The following is a 19,441-nucleotide window of genomic DNA, read 5'->3' as shown; positions in this document are numbered from 1 at the left end:
TGATATATAATCAGGAAAACATATAATATTCTCCAACAAATCGGAAAAATTGTTGTCATTAAAAGAAGTAAAGTTGAAAGCTATAGAAATTATAAAATGTCGAGGGAACAAAATACTTGGACATTATAATTAAGCGCGAATAATTTACGAGGAAAAAATTGCAAGAGAGAGGACGAAATAAATAATTGATAGTCGTAACAATGATTCGTATCTCGTTTTCTTGTTTCACGCATCACTAAAGTACAAGTATCCAGTTGCTTTTTATTTTGGAAAGGGAAAAGACGAGTGTCATCGTTTCGCGCAAAGAGAGCTATTCGATTTGTCGCGCGCCGCTCCTGAACACGTGGCGCGCGATTGGTGCGTCAATGGAACGATCGGGCACTTTCGGACGCGCTCGAGTATCTCCGCGGTCCCACCATCGCGAGTGCCTCTCCCATCGAGGTCGGGGGCGATTCGCGGATCTCGCGATAGTGTAGTGGTCGGTCAGTCGACGTTCATAAATGATGACGTAAGGTCGCGGCTCGTAGCGAGCCTGGCGATTCGCGGTACGTGGTAACGGCCTGTCAGTGAACCTCGGACGGAGATGGGGACGCAAAAGCCCGGAGAATGGGCGAATTTGGTGCTCGCACGTTTCGAGGATCAGGTGCGCGAATGGTGACCGACGAGGAGCGTCGTTTCTCTCCCGTTCATTTCCTGGTTCCATCGAGCTCGCCCTCTCTCTCTCTTTCACTCTCTCTCTTTCTCTCTCTCTCCCTCCCTCTTTCTCGGTCTCTGTTTCGCTACCCTCTTCCGGTGTGGCCACCTCCTCCCCCTAATATCACACATCCACGATGCACGGGTGTATTCGTTTCCGCCTTTTTTCGGATTCATCTTGGAACGCGATTCCGTTTCGGGATCGGCTTCGTTCCTCACGAGTTTTCTTTCTCTCTCTCTCTCTCTCTCTCTCTCTCTCTCTTTTTCTCCGTTCTCCGAGTATCGAATTTCGAGTTCTCTCGCCACTCGGTGCGCAGGGTAGAATTCGCGCGGGCGGACAGGTGGACCAGCTTATGGATCAACGACTGCGAGGACGATGCTCGTGCGAGTGCGATTGACAGCCGGTTGACAATCGGTTAGCGTCGACTCACAATACGGCGTTTCAACTTGATAGAGAATATATGAAAAATACTCGGAACGCGCGGGCTGTCCTAACAGACAAAAACGTACATGATTCGAATATCTTGACGGATTAATCTATCGCCTGATCGGGAAGAACTAAACACAGTCCTTGGTCCTTGGTAATTTTGGATAACGAAATGAATTTCTCAAGACAAATCATCGTTATACGCGAAGAACGTAGAAACTGTATGTACGATTATGGTATCACACGTTCAAATTCAAGTATAGATTTCCCAGGATGTTTATTTCGCTTCATCCTTGTGTGTGTCTGCACTTGTGCCGCTCACAAGAGATGGATAGATAGATTGCATTGCGTGTGATTTTTGGATATGATAAAAATGGAATTTTATCAAAGAAAAATTGACCGATTTAATTAAATTTTAAATACTCAAAATTACTTGGAACGTCATATAGGATGGCGAAATTCTGTACTTAAAAAAAAAAAACAAGAAAGATTCGTTTAGATTTGACACCTGGGACAGAGATAGTGCGATTCGGTCTATGTAATTGAGATATATATTGATAAATCTTATCTTGACTTATCTTTTAAAATTTGATTCAGTTGCGATAAAGAATTCTCTCAATCTTTATTATTATATATCGCGATTTAAATTAAATGTGCGACGCGATTCGCGCGAAGGGATCAACCTCTGTCCCATATTTCGATTACACAACCCTCTTTTTCGAAAAAAAAATTGGATATCTCGCGTTACCGATGAGGGTCGATGCGTATCAACAAAGAGAGCGATCACCCCAATCCGCGACAGAATGCGATGTTCCCTCCTCGATTCGTTCATTCATGAAAAGATACATTCTTGCAAAGATGGCCCCTCCTTCCCCAGCTTCCCTCATGCGGTTTGACCTTCGCTCCTCCCTCCCCCGCCTCCAGTCAACCTTGTGAGAGCAGCTCAATCAAGGTGTATATACAGTAACGTATCTAAGGAGGGTACGAGAGAATATATAAATATCGATACACGGGTGGCGATTTCCTCGAACCTACTTCCGTATTTCACGCGTGAATTTTCTCGTTCCGCGCTATATTGATTTTATTATCGGTCGGTGATTCGAGATTTTGCAGTCGCCAAGAAAATATATATTTCCATTTTAATTGGAATCTTCAAATTGTTTGTAGACGAGTTCGCGCGCGCGGTAAATATTTGCGTCGCGATATTTACCGAGTTGATTAAGTGGCTAATATATAGTATCCTCGCGGTGAAAGACGCGTATATAAAGTCAGCTTCGTTCAGTTCGCCGAATTCTCTCTCCCCGCCCGCTCTCGCGACTCGCGACGCCTTCGTTCATGAATATCATCCATGAATGAAAGTCGCTTTACGCACTTGAGCTTACCGCCCGATATAAACTGCCCGATACGTCAAACAAAAAGGAATAAAACCGGAATCGATTGCGTCGCACGAGCGTATAAATTGACGTTTCCTGATGTCGGGGCAATTTGCCATCATTATTTCGAGCGCGCGCACATTTCACCCTTAATGCCTCTTTTATGCACGTCTTTTTTTCCTCTATCCTATACGCGGCATAATAATTACTATGTTGCTGCGCGAGAAATGAATGGATTCATCCATCAGATATTATTCACTCTTGCAGTTTCTTTCTCTCTCTCTCTTGCAGCTTGTTTACTTATTTCCCTAGAATGATTTTTCTCTTGAATTTGTAGCTGCCGTGTCGTTCCGGTCCCGAAAGTCCTCACTCACGAGTGAACGAGAAGAGGAGTAAGAAATGCTTGATAGAGATCTCTCGGTACCGTTTCTCCCTCGTTATATCCGGTCTTACAAAGATGCTGCAGCGCGTCAACGAGCTGACGCCGAACACGAGCGGTCAGCGACCGTTCCATACCATGGACCAGGATCGGCAAGAGTCCATCATCATCGTCCTGGACACGTTGGAAAAGTGTCTGGCGAATACACCAAAGGACACAACAAAATTTGAAGAGGCCATGAATGTAAAACTACTGCTCCGAGAAATATGCCAGTTTATAGGTGAGCGAAATAAACATTTCGAGCATAATCTTAAAATTCGGATTTCCACAAGCGCAATTGATTGTAATTTTTTATACAGGAATACCGTCAGACAGTCCACAGACGAAAATGATCAAAGATCTAGCGAGCAAAGTGCTGTTTGCTCTAAGTCTGAATTTCTTCAATGCAGTTTTCAGTCGGATATCGGCCAGACTTCAGGAACTATCTAACAGCGGAGATGAGAATCCGGATTGTAGCGACATCGAGCTGATGCAATATATCAATGTCGACGTCCATAGACTGACCAGACTTCTGAATGGTATGTGGCGTATATTATATATTATAATGCGACGCGATTATATAAAATCAAATGTATTTTTAATTGTATGCTCGTATCGCAATTGCTTTTGCTGCAGAAACGATACAGAAAGTCCGGCAACTCAAAAAGTCGGCGCATCTCGTGCTCATGAATTCCCTGGAGAAGGCGATCTGGAATTGGATGGACAATTATCCGCAAGAATTTGCCGATCTGCAGAAGCAGCCTAACGAGGATCTCAGTAGGGCGTGCGAGGAGCTGTTCGACATTCTCGATACGTTTGTCGACAAAAAGAGCCGCGCTGCGGTGGTGTGGCCGTTACAAATGATGCTGCTGGTACTCTCTGCCAAGATCCTGGAGGAGATTGTGAACACCGACTCTGGACTGCCCGGTTCGCCGCGGTATTCGAAGAAGAAACAGTTCATCGACAGCGTGAAGCGCAGCCTGAGAATGCACGGCAGTTCCTCCAGTCGACAACTGGTCGCGGCGATCACGTGCGTCAAGCTCACCAAAGCGGCCACATATGTCAGCAACGCGGAATCGAAAAACAACGTCATCCTAATTTTGGTACAGCAACTGATGGACGATCTGATGACGCTTCTCTTTCATCCCACGAAACCATTCTTCCGTGGGCAAAATTACAATGCGCAGGACGTCGATCTGATGATCGACTCCTTCGTCAGCTGCTTCCGTATCAATCCGCACAACAACGAGTTGTTTGAGTTTTGCCTCAATGTCAACTATTCATCGACATACCAGTTCGTCCTAGTCAGCTCGTTATACAAGCAAGTGCAAGAAAATATTTTCTTCTCGCAGCGTCGCATCATCAGCAAATCTGACCGATTTCGTAATACCAATATTTCAGAATCTTCACGCAGCCGAGATTGCCATGGTGGCCAGAGATCAGTCTCGTCTATTCGTACGGCACGGAACTCAGGAATATGTTCACCGACACTCTAAACAAAGTGATGCAGAACTGCACATGTACACCGCTACGCATGATTCCGAATTTTACCTCTCTTAAAGCTAAAGAAGAGGCCATCGCCAACTCCAAGAGTCTGTTGTTGGTGATGGTGCGACTCATTCATGTGGATCCCATGTTAATGTTACATGTACGTTATTTACAGATAAATATAAGATGGTCGAAAATGCAATATAAAGTATTAACTATACATATAAGGAATATAAACTTTTTAATCACACAATTTTAAATGTGTAAAAAAATGTATATGTGCATACATATATCAAATATTAATTTTATATAAAATATAGATTACATAAATTACATTTGTAAAATGTCCAAAGCCTGAATTAATTTAGCACTTTACAGAGTTACGGTACAGCTGGTCACGAAATACAGAGATCCACTTTAGAGTTGATTAATGGGCTCGTCTCGTTAGTCCATCAGTCCACGATGCCGGACATTGCCCATGAAGCGATGGAGGCTCTGTTAGTGTTGCATCATCCGGACAAAGTCAAAGCGTGGAATCCCGAAGCGCCATTGGACACTTTCTGGGATGTTAGTTCGCAGGTCGTCTTCTCGATCTCGCAAAAATTGATTCAGCATCAAATTTACAACTACACGACTATACTCAAGTGGCTTCGCGAGATATTGAGCTGCAGGAATGCCTTTCTCTCACAGTATAAGGATTATGCGAACGTAGGCAGCCAGATTGCGATTAGCAAGCAAGCACATATTAAACTCGAGGTATATTCTTTGATCTATGTATTATACAATTTTTTATATTTAAAATTAAAAATTAACTTGCGACACTTATGCGATATGCACAGGTCGTTTGCTTAACATATTTATGGAGTATAGACATGGAAGCTGTTTTAGTATCGATGTCTTGTTTCGCGTTACTATGTGAGGAAGCTGAAATTCTTTGCGGCAGCGATGAGGTAGCAGTGACTTGTCTACTTCCGAATTATCAGTTGTATTTAGAATTGGCGCAAGCTTCGACCGTATTGATATCTGGTAAGTTTGATTTCTTTTACGAGATTTCACGCTCGGAACAGATAGAAAAAGATGTCTCTCTCGAACTCAAAGATTCGCAAATAAATCTTTGAGAATTCATTTTTCTCTATTTTAATTAATAAAACTCTTATTCGTCTGTAGTAGAGTATTAAAGATCTTGTTATCGTAATAGCCCACGGGGAGAATAGGCTATGTTATCAGGAACATAATCACGGTGAGTCCTTGTCTTCAATATTATATATCGTTTTTATATTCATATTTTATCATCATGCTTCTCTCCGATAATTTGTTTGCTCTATTATGTATTATTGATGAATTATTGTTGACACTTGTATTTTAGGACGTGCCGCATTACAAAAGAGAATATTATCTTTATTGAGAAAGATCGAACATTGCGTGAATGGCATACAACCTGTATGTATATTTATTTTTTATACGCACTTTTTTATTACTTTAAATGAAATATAGTATTACATAAAGTATAGTATATATAATAAATTAATTGAAATCTTCTATATTAATCGTATGTATTAAATATATTTAATCTTAGAAGTCTTTTTTTTTTAGAAATATTAATAGAGAATGATGTGTGTGTGTGTGTGTGTGTATGTGTTATTTAGGCTTGGGAAGAGACATTCAGAAATTGGGAAGCGATCTCGCGGCAATTGTCCAATTATCCCAAGACCAAGACTGAGGATGCGCAAGGCGAAATACGCAGTGCCGTGAAACGAAGAGCAGCGCATCAGAATTCGGAGCATGAAGTGGAGGAGCAAATTAACGAGTGGGCCAATATGACCGGATTTCTTTGCGCTTTGGGCGGAGTGTGCTTGCAACGTCGTTCACCAAATAGACCGCCCTACGGTGGGCTCCCCTTCAATCCCGAACTTAAAAAGAGCTCGGCGAAACAACAGGAGGCTAACTCCGGTTTAACGAATCCTAGTCAAGAATCGCAGTATTGCATGGTTACGCAGTTTGTGTTCAACTTGCTACGATTATTGATTTGCAACAACGAGAAACTTGGCAATCAGATACAGAAGCACGTAAAGGAATTGGTCGCATACGATATGAGTCCTGCCTTGTATCCGATATTGTTTGATCAGATTAAGAATATTGTCGAAAAATTCTTTGACGTACGTGGACAGGTGGTGGTATCGGATTTGAATACGCAGTTTATCGAACACACTATATTTATAATGAAAAATATTCTGGACTCGAAAACGGATCAGCCGTCGGAATACCTTGGAATGACCAGCATCGAAGGCATGATGTTGGCGATCGTTAGATACGTCAGGCATCTGGACATGGTGGTGCATTCGATTTGTATCAAAACCAAATTGTGTCAGCTAGTCGAAGCCATGATGAAGAGACGGGATGACCTGGCCTTTAGGCAAGAATTGAAATTTCGCAACAAACTAGTCGAATATTTGACCGAGTGGGTGATGTGCACGCCTCCCTTTCCTTCAACAAATGCCAGCGATATTACAGTTTATACTAGGTGAAATACCTTGTCATATTATACTTTTAATTATATTATCCATCCAATCTTGCGACTATCTATAATTATGACAAATAACTTTATTCAAAATAAGAAATTACAATAATCAAATTCAATTTTTACGCAGGGATTTGGATCAAGCTTGCATGGAAGCAGTAGGAGCGTTATTGCGCGGACTACCTCTTCAGCCTGAAGACTCTGATCGTGTCGACTTGATGGAAGCAAAGTCTGAGTTATTCTCGAAATATTTCATGCTCTTTATGAATTTAATAAATTACTGCAACGAACCGTCATCTTCGGAGGACAAGGATGTCGTGTCTTGGCAATCGCCTACTTTAGCGACTAGCAAGTTAGCCACTTTGCGCAACACTACCATTCAAGCCATGAGTAATCTTCTCAGCGCGAATATAGACAGTGGTTTAAGACACTCGATACGTACGGAAAAATATCAGATCAATTTATACGTTTTAATTTAGGAGTTTTCTGGAGGGACAGTTCTTTTAAACATTCTTTCGAAAAACGTTCTTATTTTTATTTTGACTATCAACTTACTTCTTTCAGAGAACTCTTTAGTTGTCATAATTATTGGCTCTAATAATTAGTTTTATCACGCTAAATGTTGCATTTTTTTCTTATTTAGATTTAGGCTACAACGCAGATCTCCAAACGCGTGCCGCATTCATGGAAGTACTAACTAAAATACTTCAGCAGGGAACAGAGTTTGATACCCTTGCCGAAACTGTTCTAGCCGACAGATACGAGCAATTGGTTCAACTCGTTACGATGATCAGTGATAAGGGTGAATTACCTATCGCCATGGCATTGGCTAACGTAGTGACAACGAATCAAATGGATGAGCTGGCGCGTGTCTTTGTGACACTGTTTGATGCAAAACACTTGTTGTCGCCTTTATTATGGAACATGCTCTATCGAGAAGTTGAGTTGACCGATTGCATACAGACTCTCTTTCGCGGTAACACTCTGGGAAGTAAGATTATGTCGTTTTGTTTTAAAATTTACGGCGCCAGCTATTTGCAAGGTCTTCTCGAGCCTCTTATCAAACCTTTGTTGGATGAGCCAACAATTAGTTTCGAAGTAGATAGCGCGAGGATTGATCCCAGTGAAAATATCGAACAGAACGGTAGCAACTTGATTGCATTGACACAAAAGGTGTTTGACGCTATAGTGTCGTCGGCAGATACGTGAGTCATCATTTGTTATAATCTATAATCATTGCGAGTAAGATACCACTCTTGAGTTGAAAATCTATTTTTCGTCTAATTTCTTTCGTCAGGTTTCCCCCACAGTTGCGCTCAATGTGTCACTGCCTGTATCAAGTATTGTGTAAAAGATTTCCGCAGTCACCGCAGAGCAACATTGTGGCTGTGGGAACTGTGATATTTCTGCGTTTCATCAATCCTGCCATTGTCTCGCCCCAAGAGATGGGTATCGTGAATAAGCCGGTTCCGCCGCAAGTGAAACGAGGTCTCATGCTTATGTCGAAGATACTGCAGAACATCGCCAATCATGTAGAGTTTAGTAAGGAACAACACATGCTGCCGTTCAATGACTTTCTGCGAGCGCACTTTGAAATCGGTCGACGATTCATCATACAAATAGCGTCGGATTGCGAAACAGTTGATCAAACCAGCCATCCTATGTCGTTCGTATCGGACGCCAATGTCTTAGCCCTACACAGGTTATTGTGGAATCATCAGGAGAAAATCGGGGATTATCTTAGCAGCAGCAGAGATCACAAAGCTGTCGGAAGGAGACCCTTTGACAAAATGGCGACATTATTAGCATACCTTGGTCCACCCGAACATAAACCAGTGGATTCCCAGTAAGTATTGAGCAATTGTGTGTGTTTTTTTTTCATTTCGCCATTATATCATTTATCGCAGTTCCGTGCGACCAATTTAAACCGCAAATTAATCATACGTTTCATTCTAGCTCGCTCTTTTCGTCTTCTTACGTTCGTATGTCTCGATGGGCGAGCGAAGACATGTCGTCGACAAAATTCGAGGAAATCATGATGAAACGTAATATGCACGAGACAGAGGAATTTAAGAGCATCCAGAGTATGAATATCTTTTATCAAGCAGGCACCAGTAAGCAGAGCTATCCAGTGTTTTACTACATTGCACGTCGATTTAAGTAAGCATTTTATTTTGCAAAGAAGCAAAGATGAAAAGTTCAACATTTATGGAAATTCCGTTTTTCATACTCGTCACTTGTTGCACATTATACATATATATGTCGGTTGATGATTAAAACAGTGTAAATTTGGATTTTCAGGCTCGGCGAAACAAACGGCGACTTGCTGATATATCACGTGATCCTAACTCTAAAGCCCTTCATTGGAGCCCCTAATCATTCTCCGTACGACGTGGTCATCGATCTCACTCATACGTGTTCGGATAATCGGTTTAGAGCAGAGTTTTTGCAAAAGTGGTTCTATGTTCTGCCAGAAGCAGCCTACGAAAACCTACACGCAGTATATATTTATAATTGTAATACTTGGGTGCGCGAGTACACAAAGTATCACGATAGCATCCTGGCGCCGTTAAAAGGTAATCGAAAGATGGTCTTTATCGACAGTCAAGCAAAATTAAACGACGTCATTGACATCGAGCAACAAAAATTACCCGGAGCAACATTGTCTTTGGATGAGGATTTGAAGGTATTTACCGGTGTCTTGAAATTATGCCACAAGGAGATAAAGGTGTCTGTGAAGCTTGGACCGACGACCTTGCAAATAACTCACACGGACAGATTCAAAGTATTGTCGCAATACGTTCTCTTAAACGACGTGTATTACGCTTCCGAAATAGAGGAGGTTTCCCTGCTGGACGACAATCAATTCACGCTAATCATCTCCAACGCGGCGGGACCGTTGACCTTTGCCCACACCGATTGCGATAATATCGTACAGGCTATAATCCACATCAGGAATCGTTGGGTGTTGTCACAACCGGACTCCATGTCCGTTCATTCGATAATCAGGCCTAAAGACGTACCCGGCACCTTGTTGAATATGGCCTTATTGAATCTCGGCAGTCCGGACCCGAATCTTCGGACCGCAGCCTACAATCATCTATGCGCACTTACGGCAACGTTCGGCTTAAGAATAGAGGGTCAACTGTTGGAAACATCCGGTATATGCATACCTTCGAACAACACCATATTCATCAAGCATCTGAGCAAGACCTTGGCGGCGAACGATCCGCATCTCACTCTCGAATTTCTCAAAGAATGCATGCAGGGCTTCAGAGAATCGACTATCGAGCTAAAACATTTATGTCTCGAATATATGACGCCGTGGTTGAGCAATCTCGTGCGATTCTACAAGCCTCACGACGAGGGCGGCAAGCGGCAGAAGCAGGTTATGGAAATTCTCGACGATTTAATCACGCTGACTGTCCAGGAGATTGAAATGTATCCGAGCATACAGGCCAAGATCTGGAGCACGATTGGTATGTTACCAGAACTGATAGACGTTGTCCTCGACATTTTTCTACAACGTAGCGCGCGATACCGCTTAGGCTCACCAATGGCCGAGATCATGGCGGACACTGCGGTCGCTCTGGCGTCTGGCAATGTGCAATTGGTGGCCAAGAAGCTAATTAGCAAGGTATGCCGAATAGTGGACAAGACTTGCATGTCACCGACGTCTCAATTGGAGCAACATATAATGTGGAGCGACATAGCGATTCTCGCGAGGTATCTGCTGATGCTGTCCTTTAATAATTGTCTAGATGTAGGGAAACATTTGCCATATATCTTTCACACGGTGACGTTGCTCGTGTGCTCCGGCAGCTTGACCATGCGAGCGTCCACTCATGGTCTGGTGATCAACAGTATTCACTCGTTGTGCACGTGCAGTTCTCCCTCTTTCTCCGAAGATACGCACAGGATACTGCGGATGAGTCTGGATGAGTTCTCGTTACCCAAGTTTTATCTGCTGTTTGGTATCAACAAGGTGAAATCCGCCGCTGGCACGGCCTTTTACAAACATCCGAAATCCAGCTGCAAACACGCGAATGAAAAATGGCTCAACAACGACCGAAATGTAACCGGGACGCAGGACAAGGAGAAGCTCTACTTGACCAGCTTGGAAGTAATAACCGACGCTCTTCTGGAAATTATGGAGGCTTGTATGCGGGACATTCCCAAGTGCGACTGGTTAAAAACGTGGACTCTGCTGGCGAAAAACTTTGCCTTCTGCTTCAATCCGGCCCTGCAGCCGAGGGCGCTTATTGTTTTCGGTTGTATCAGCAAGAGTATAACGGATCAGGACATGTGGCAGCTACTGAAGATACTAGTGAAGGCGCTCGAGAGTTTTAACGATATCAATCTCATGGAGGCCATCGTGATGTGCTTGACGCGATTGCAACCTCTTCTGAGACCTGTAAGTTTCTGTTTAACAATAAGAAGAAAAGTTATAAAAATTTAACTTGAAATATTCAGTATCAAACCGTTTTTCTGTTCAAGAAATCGCCAATACATAGATACTTGTTTTGGATCGCCACGTCCGTTCTCGAGTTGGACGAAGCGTCGTTATACGCATCCGGCCTGGCCCTTCTCGAGCAGAATCTGCACACGCTCGACTCGCAGGGAACTTTCGACGAGAAGGTCTCTCGATTCTTTCTCAATATTGCTTAATTTCGAAATATTTTTCGATAATGTAAAATCGTGCTCGTCTCTACTCTTTTTAGACATTGGAACACGTGATGATGTCGACACGCGAACCTCTGGAATGTCAGTTCAAGCAACTGGATCACACTGTGGGCCTATCCTTTAAATCCAATTTTCATTTCGCGCTGGTCGGTCATCTTCTGAAGGGCTACAGACATCCCACGCCGACTACGGTTACCAGAACGGTCAGAGTGTTGACCATGTTGCTGGCGATTATCGCAAAGCCCTCGAAGAGGGATAAATTCGAGGTGACGCCCGAGAGCGTTCCTTACTTGACCGGTACGTTCAAGTAGAAACGCGCACAATAAAATCACAGACATTTATCAAATCGAGATTAAGAAAAGAAATTCTACGCAACTTTTATTTTATAGCGTTAGTGGCTGTGTCGGAGGAGGTGCGTAGCAGGTGTCATATTCGACATTCGCTCGATAAAAACTTACACGATTCATCAGGCAGTTCGGATATTCTCGATACCTTGCCGTCGCGCAGTGCGGTGAGAATATTTTTTGAGTTCTGCAATCTTGCGTTATGCAACAGATTATAACGTGACATTGTTTTAATGAAACCATTCACGTGTTAGGATATGTCGGGAGCGCCCAATCCTACAAGTAGAAGGCAAAAGACTTGGGACTTGCTGGATCAATCGGCGCTCACTCAAGCGAGACAACAAAAACAACAATCCGCGCAGGTATAAATTTTATTTAATTATATATCTGTGTTACTTTTTCGCGAATCAACTTATCCCTTTTCGAGCTATGATCGTAGCGACGCGTAGTCAACTTGTTCGTTTGAAATATCGTAGGAATTTGCCTCCTTTAAAAAATTTATTTTTATTAATTTTTTTTTTTTTTGTGTATAGAACTTAACACCATTCTCGCTCGCACACACAATTATTATTCACTTGGGAAATGAAAAGGAGAATGCTGTCGAAGCATGAAGTTGCTGGAAAAATGCACTGCATGATCCTAATAATTGAAAGAATGCGATGAGATCGCACGAAATGAAATTCAGAATCTCTTTTCACGCGTGATTTGTATGCAACGAAATCGCTTCTATTACCTCTGCTTACCCTATTATACTTGATTGTTTGGTAAAAATTATTTCACTTTTACCGATGAGTATCGCTCTGTTCATCCTATACTACTCGAGACCTTGTGTGTGTGCGTGTGTATGCATTATTTCTAAACTATAGTGAAATGTATCTATGTATCTGTCTCGGATCCTATTCTATATCTCTCTTTTGGGTATGTATTCGATTTGATTTACTATGCTCAATGTAGAACTATTCACATTTGAGTTTTATTTCTAAAAAAAAAAAAATTCTTCGCACACGAGAAAGAGAGACGCCCTTTCGCAAGCTTTCGTACGAATTGAACGAAAATTAATTTCCCGCGATCGTCTTATCTTTTGCCACATGTATTTTTCGATCCCCCTTTAATTAACTATTAGTAGATGCATAGCGTTGTATATAACACCGTTTTATTCCTCCATGCATCTCTCTGTTTACTCTGTCGGTGTGTGCCCGCCTGTGCCTGCCCGGATTGTGTAAAACACGATGCAACTTGTGTCACTAACAAGACTGGCCGGCTTTTATTTAAATCGCAGCGATCCTTGAGCGTACCGAACGCAAAGGACGACAAGTCGACGGACGATGCGGAACAGCAGGTATATATCGTTACTTCGACCACGATTCTCTCTTGTATCTCTCTTTCTCTCTCTCTCTCTCTTTCTCTCTCTCTCTCTCTTTTGTCGATTCTATATATTATATCCAGCGCGGTTACTGCACTCTTATATTTTTAATCGTTCGTGTTAAGAGACAGATGAAAAATATTCCGCGACTGTGATATACTCTTGATTCTTCATTCCCATTATACATACATAGACGAGATGTAAAATGAAGGAACTAATGTATTCGTACTTGTACTGCTATACAGAAAGATCGTAGCACTAGAGTGAGCCTGAGCAACGAAAATAACGTCTTACTCGATCCGGAAGTGTTGACCGATTTTTCGACGCAGACTCTGGTTCTGACTATGCTGGCCACTCTGGTAAAGTACTCCACCAGCGAGAATGAAACGCGGATCTTGTACGAGTATCTGGCGGAAGCGACTATGGTTTTCCCAAAAGTTTTTCCAGTTGTGTAAGTTTTTTTTTCATTTCTCTAATAATAATAGTACAAAAATTGAGTTTGATATATAGAAAGGAGAATATCCTATTTCGGAATTTTTGTATCGAACGTTGCTTTGCAGACACAATTTGCTCGACGCAAAGATCAACAGCGTATTGTCCTCCTGTCACGACCAAGCGATATTGAACGCGGTTCAAACCATCATACAGAACATGATAGCCAGCGAAGATACGAGTCAGCAACATCATCTGCAGCATTATTTGCAAAGTTGCGGTTTCCGCGGTCTTTGGAGGTTCGCAGGACCTTACACGAACGTAAGCCTCGGAATATATATATATATATATATCAAATTTCCTAATTTCCCGATTTAATAGCGATTTATATTTACATAGTACTGCTTAGGTAAATTTATAGAGTCAGTGTTTTAAGCAATCGACAATGTATTTACAGTCCAACTGTACTCCCGAGAGTGCCGAATTGTTTGTGAATTGTTTGGAGGCGATGGTAGAGATATGTCTGACGGTGCAAGAGCCGAATAAAGAAACAGTTATGGGAAAAGGTAAACGCCAATCGGACTCTGCGTTGAAATCAAGACCGTCTATCGTCGTACTCGCCCAAGAACATTGTCGTACGTCATCGGAGATTGACGCTTCCTCCGTTCACGTAGAGTAAGTCTCACGTTTTACTCCCGTAGCGTTTACGTATTTAATTTTCTTCGTAAATTACATCGCATGTGTAAACCATATATATCGGACAAGTGATATATAATGTTCTTTCTCAGTCGTAGTACGGATAGCAGACGAGATGACTCGATGGATGCTAGTCAAACGGAGGATACGAGTGACGGTTCGCAGCCTTAGCAATTACTTTGCTACACCGGCAGACAATGCGAGAAAAATGCGCATAAGAGGCAAAGTAATCGAAAATTGCAACGGCAAACGAGGTACGTGAATTTTAAATCATTAAATGATAAGTATACATATAATTGAATGTACACAACTTGAGAATCGAAGAATCTCCAGAAGAAGAGAAACTATTATTTTTTTGCTCTTTCTATTAAGTATAAAGTTTATACTATCGCGAAATGAACCTTATCCGCTAAATATTTCGTTTGTAGAACCTCGCAGACGTTCGTCCCGTGTTACTGCTGCAACATGTCCAGTCAGTTTAGTACAATGCCGTCCACATCACGATAACGAGCCTACCGGAAATGGAAGTCAACGAAAGCTACACTCTCGTAAAACGTTGTTTTATTTCTCTATCAGCTTTCTCTGTGCATTGATAACTTTGCATTATTTTCTTAATCTATGCGTCAGCGAGTTTACTATCTTTGGCAATTTTGCTACGAGATTTAAATATGCATTGTTGCATTATATGTTGTCAACGCTTTTACAACGAAGTTGTACAGAAACTCGCATTGCGAGATGTATATCGTCAGACTCGATTTCAGCAATTCAAGATATGTAGCGTTTGACGTTTCGTCGTGATTTAGCAATCGTATTCATCGTCACATCTCATATTGTTTCTTCATATTGTAAGAAATCATTTACAGTCGACTTTCTTGAAAAAAAATTCATCGAAATCAGCAACGAGCATTGTATACGTTCGATATTTTGTCAGCAATTTCGCATATAATAATAATTTATTGACTGATATTAATTCTTTACCATAAGTCGCAATACAATACAGATACAAAACTATCAAAACTGGTTCCGTAGACAACCAACTATGAGAAATAGATAAAATTTAATGCGATAAGAGCATCGTTTGTATTTTTTTGTTTGTTTGTTTTATTATACTATATATATCGAGTATAACGCTTTTCTTGTATATGCAAAGCGTTATCATCTGTCGCAATTTATGTTCGGAATAATCAGCTCTAGAGAGTGCATAAACAATTATCATTCTACTTACCAAAAGAATCTCTATTGGTCCCTTAAAGGCTGAAAGCTCTGCGGTTGCGCGAGGCAACTTTTTATTATTACGCAAGAACCGTAGCTTTCTTCTCGTGTGCCGTTGCATGTAGATCTCATTGTCAACGATACAACAAGGATCTGGACCAGTGACGCCTCTCGTCTCGTTAGGCGTTCGAAGCCCCGGGACGAATAATTTTAGAGTCCTATCAAGAGAAACACCAATGTAACTGTATACTGTCTTTACCACTTTTTATTAAAGTACAAAGCGAGACCAAGCGATATCTTCTCTGTACTATAATATACGGACATTTTAGTAATAAGAAGAAAAGGGGGAGAGGAAAAGAAAGAGATAGGGAATATATATACACGTAACGACGTATAAAATTGATAGATTCTGCACTTGTGTTGACAACAATGAGAAACACCGAGTGAGAAAGATGTTCGTGTTAAAATACTATTCTCTTCCCCTGGACTAGTTTTGCGTCGTGAAAAAAATACTCGTCCTTTTTTTTATTATTTAAACATTTTCTTTATTTATTTAAATGTAAAATTTTTTTGTGAAACGCCATAAGCGAATGTGTGCGATATGTATAAATAATGAAATATTATACATAAGATTGAAGACGCGAATTTAACAATGTAAATGATATTTTTCGTGTGATGGAATGAATAGCTTCTCAATGGCGCTAGAATGACTGTTTGAAGTTTGAAAGATGCGTTTGTACATATAGTGCGTTGTATAATGTTTGTACGTATTCTGGCGATTTTGTAAAAGTCTGTTGATTTTGTCCGTCTGTATTTTTACAAGAGGCAGAGAGTACGGATAATAATGAACACGGTGCATCGTATAGATCGAATATAGATTTCAGAATTGATTTCTACATAGAGCTTCGCATCCGAGCTTGTACTTAAGCGATCGATTAATATTTGTATTCTCAAGTCGTTAATTTCCATAGACATGGGAAGGATAGACTGTCGAGTTTATAACGTAAACGGAAAGTATCCGTTGAATATGAAAAGAATGAAAAGCTACTTAATGAAGCTCGCCATTTTTTCTAATAGAGATAGGTTTGCCCCTTTTACTTCTGATTTACAAACAGTCTATGTCTTCTATATCTATGTTAATTTCTTACACGAGCTTTGATTTTTTTTTATTCAACCTATAGAATGTGCGCTAGTCATAATATTATAATGTCGGAGAGTGAGCTCGAAATAATTTTTTACAATGTTTCTTATATATATAGTCTTTATAGTTGTTTTTCTTTTTACGAAAAACTTAGCAGGCAACCACCCCATGACACAATACAGCTGATTTTTAAATTAGCAATTTATCCAGTATTGAAAATAATGATTCGTTGATAATTTTATTCGCGCGCAGTACGGAATTGTTAAGCGCTAGCTGTCCGTAGCTGTCGTGTTATCGCGCGTCTTGTTGTCTCTTACCAAAGGTATAAATCGTCCCTAGACTGCGTTAGGCAGGCGATTAATTAAGTAACGATTACATATACACACACATTAAGGAAGACAGGCCGTTTAATCGCTTAATATCTACGCATCATATTCGAATTTTTCATCAACACGGCATGTTTTCCTTTCGGATCTCGTGTGTTTTCGCGATATTCGTATTTTTAGAGCGCGTATGTGTATGTATGTCATCACAATGGAATTTGTATATACTAAATTGTAGCGTGTAAAGATCGATGAACGCAAAACCGAGTCGTCGGACCGGCGAGTACTCGCCTTTAAAAGAAGAGAGAAAAACATAGTTCTTTCTCTACATATTTCTTGCTGCCATTCCCCGTCGAGAATTTACAATCCCGAAACATGAACATCTTATCGGCGATAATATTCGATTTCTATAAACTTTCTATAACGCGTTCTATCAAAGTATACATGTATACAAAGTACGCGCGCGTCCGACGAGCGAGAAAAGAGTATATATGCGTGTGTATATATGTATTGTAAGTACATAAGAGATGTCTATTTAGCGAATCGTGATTACGCATTACGAGATATATAGTTGAATGTACGATAGCTCCGCGAATACTCGATTCGCACGAAGAATTGGCGTTAAGAATTATTTTTCTCTCGATCGAATCTCCCTAACGACGTGATTATCTGGCCTTTCTACGAATACTACGATGAGACAATTTTTTGTGTAAATATATCCACGAGATTAAAACGCTGTTTGTTAAACTACTATAAATGTCGCCATTTATTTCACATTTCATCTGGAATGCTCAAAGTTTTTTTTCATACCGCTTTCGCGACATTAATGATATTCTTTTCATTTTTGGAATTAAAGAAGTTCGTATCTTTTATTAAAATCTTTGTTAATTTTGCAAGTTTATCTATTCAGAGTGAACTTAAAGTGCCTAATATATACATATATAATATAAACAAATATTAGGAATTAAGCTCAACAATATTATTTAACAAGGAAGGAATATCACATTTTTATTGCAGTTTTAATTATTTTGCTTAATATTGTAATAAAAACCCAAGTAGTAAAAGTAGTCATTTTGAGATATAATTTGACATAAATTACATTTGTTTGAACGTCATTCCTTAAAGTACTTTTACATGGTAGCATCGAGCGTCGAGCATCTGCGCAGAAACTCATGGCGCAGATGCTAAATGAAATAGATTCTAGCTTTTTGCCGTAACAACATAATGAGTCATACGAATACGGTCAAGATCAAAATGTTATATTCTATGCACACATTAGTACTGAAAATTAATGATATTAATTATATTCATTTATATTTGTTATATTTATTAATATTTAGTTGCTTTTCTTTTACACTCAAGTGATACTGAGTCACTCAGTTATATGTGAGTATTTTATACTCAGATATAACGTCATTGGTTCAGTGAGTAAAAGGAACGCGCAAGTGAGAAAATATCTCAATAATCTTAAATCTAGCATTGTAAATTGTATCGTGAGTAATCGTGAGTTTTTAAAGCATAACGACGTCCCGCCACAATAATACAGGTTCATAACCTTACTTTTAATGTGAGTCTATTAAACTCACTAAAGCACACGGTCTCGATCGTGTGCAGAAACTCAGTTGAATCTCACTTTCTCAGCTTCACAAGGAACGTGCATTCAACTGAGTTATGACGTCACAAGTGAGAATTATCTGAGTTTTGATGTAAATGGAAAGCAACTATTATTAGCTGCAAGAAGCTAAATTCTATCTCATTTGAGATCTGCGCAAACGCAGATGCTTGACGCTTGATGCTACCATGTAAAAGCACCTTATACAAATACACGCGCGCACGCAATCACGCATGCGTGTACGTACGCACACGCGGCGCACACTTATCTTATGATAAATAATTATAATTTTACCTTACACCTTATTTTATGAATTCTACCTTATCTTATGAATCTTATAAATGATAAGCAGTTTATATATTAGCCATTAGGCGGCTTTGATTTTGAGAAAATTGAAGTCATACAGATGTGTTTATCAAGAGACACGGTAGTGTCTATATACTTATATTCAATATTATGACGTTCATAATATTGGTATTACAACAAGAATTCTAGAAATTTTAAAAATAACTGATGAAACCTCTGATACAATTACCGATATGATTCTTACTGAATTAGAAAAACATTTTTTGTCGTCAAAATGTGTTGCTTTAGTGGCGACAATTGCAACACTAATTTTGGTGGTAGAGACAGAGCAGGGCAAAACAACATTTACGCCAAGTTAAAGAGCAGGCTTCAGAAACAAATAATTGGCATCGGCTGTCCAGCTCATATCATT

At 40.4% G+C, this 19,441-nt stretch overlaps 1 protein-coding gene across 2 annotated transcripts; it reads left to right on the top strand.

The window, feature by feature from the left end:
- The first annotated feature begins 476 nt into the window (after nt 1–476).
- Nucleotides 477–17,861, top strand: Nf1 (neurofibromin 1). Of its 2 annotated transcripts, XM_083045776.1 has the most exons (25): nt 477–643; nt 2,831–3,152; nt 3,232–3,450; nt 3,548–4,232; nt 4,313–4,559; nt 4,778–5,155; nt 5,239–5,425; nt 5,598–5,639; nt 5,766–5,839; nt 6,046–6,920; nt 7,048–7,355; nt 7,561–8,122; nt 8,215–8,763; nt 8,874–9,077; nt 9,219–11,331; nt 11,415–11,555; nt 11,639–11,897; nt 11,990–12,111; nt 12,199–12,306; nt 13,197–13,283; nt 13,553–13,758; nt 13,868–14,060; nt 14,197–14,414; nt 14,528–14,689; nt 14,864–17,861. In XM_083045776.1, the coding sequence occupies exons 1-24, from the start codon at nt 584–586 to the stop codon at nt 14,604–14,606; spliced, it is 8,238 nt and encodes a 2,745-aa protein (XP_082901902.1). In that variant the 5' UTR covers nt 477–583; the 3' UTR covers nt 14,607–14,689; nt 14,864–17,861. The 2 variants fall into 2 exon arrangements, with proteins under 2 accessions (XP_082901902.1, XP_082901908.1); XM_083045782.1 differs by lacking the exon at nt 13,197–13,283.
- The last annotated feature ends 1,580 nt before the right edge of the window (nt 17,862–19,441 follow it).

This window comes from Prenolepis imparis, unplaced genomic scaffold (assembly GCF_030444845.1).
Source record: "Prenolepis imparis isolate NDT839.2.m4 unplaced genomic scaffold, iyPreImpa1.0 SCAF_1, whole genome shotgun sequence".
Taxonomy (NCBI): Eukaryota; Metazoa; Arthropoda; class Insecta; order Hymenoptera; family Formicidae; genus Prenolepis; species Prenolepis imparis.
This window is presented reverse-complemented; position numbering and strand designations above follow the sequence as displayed.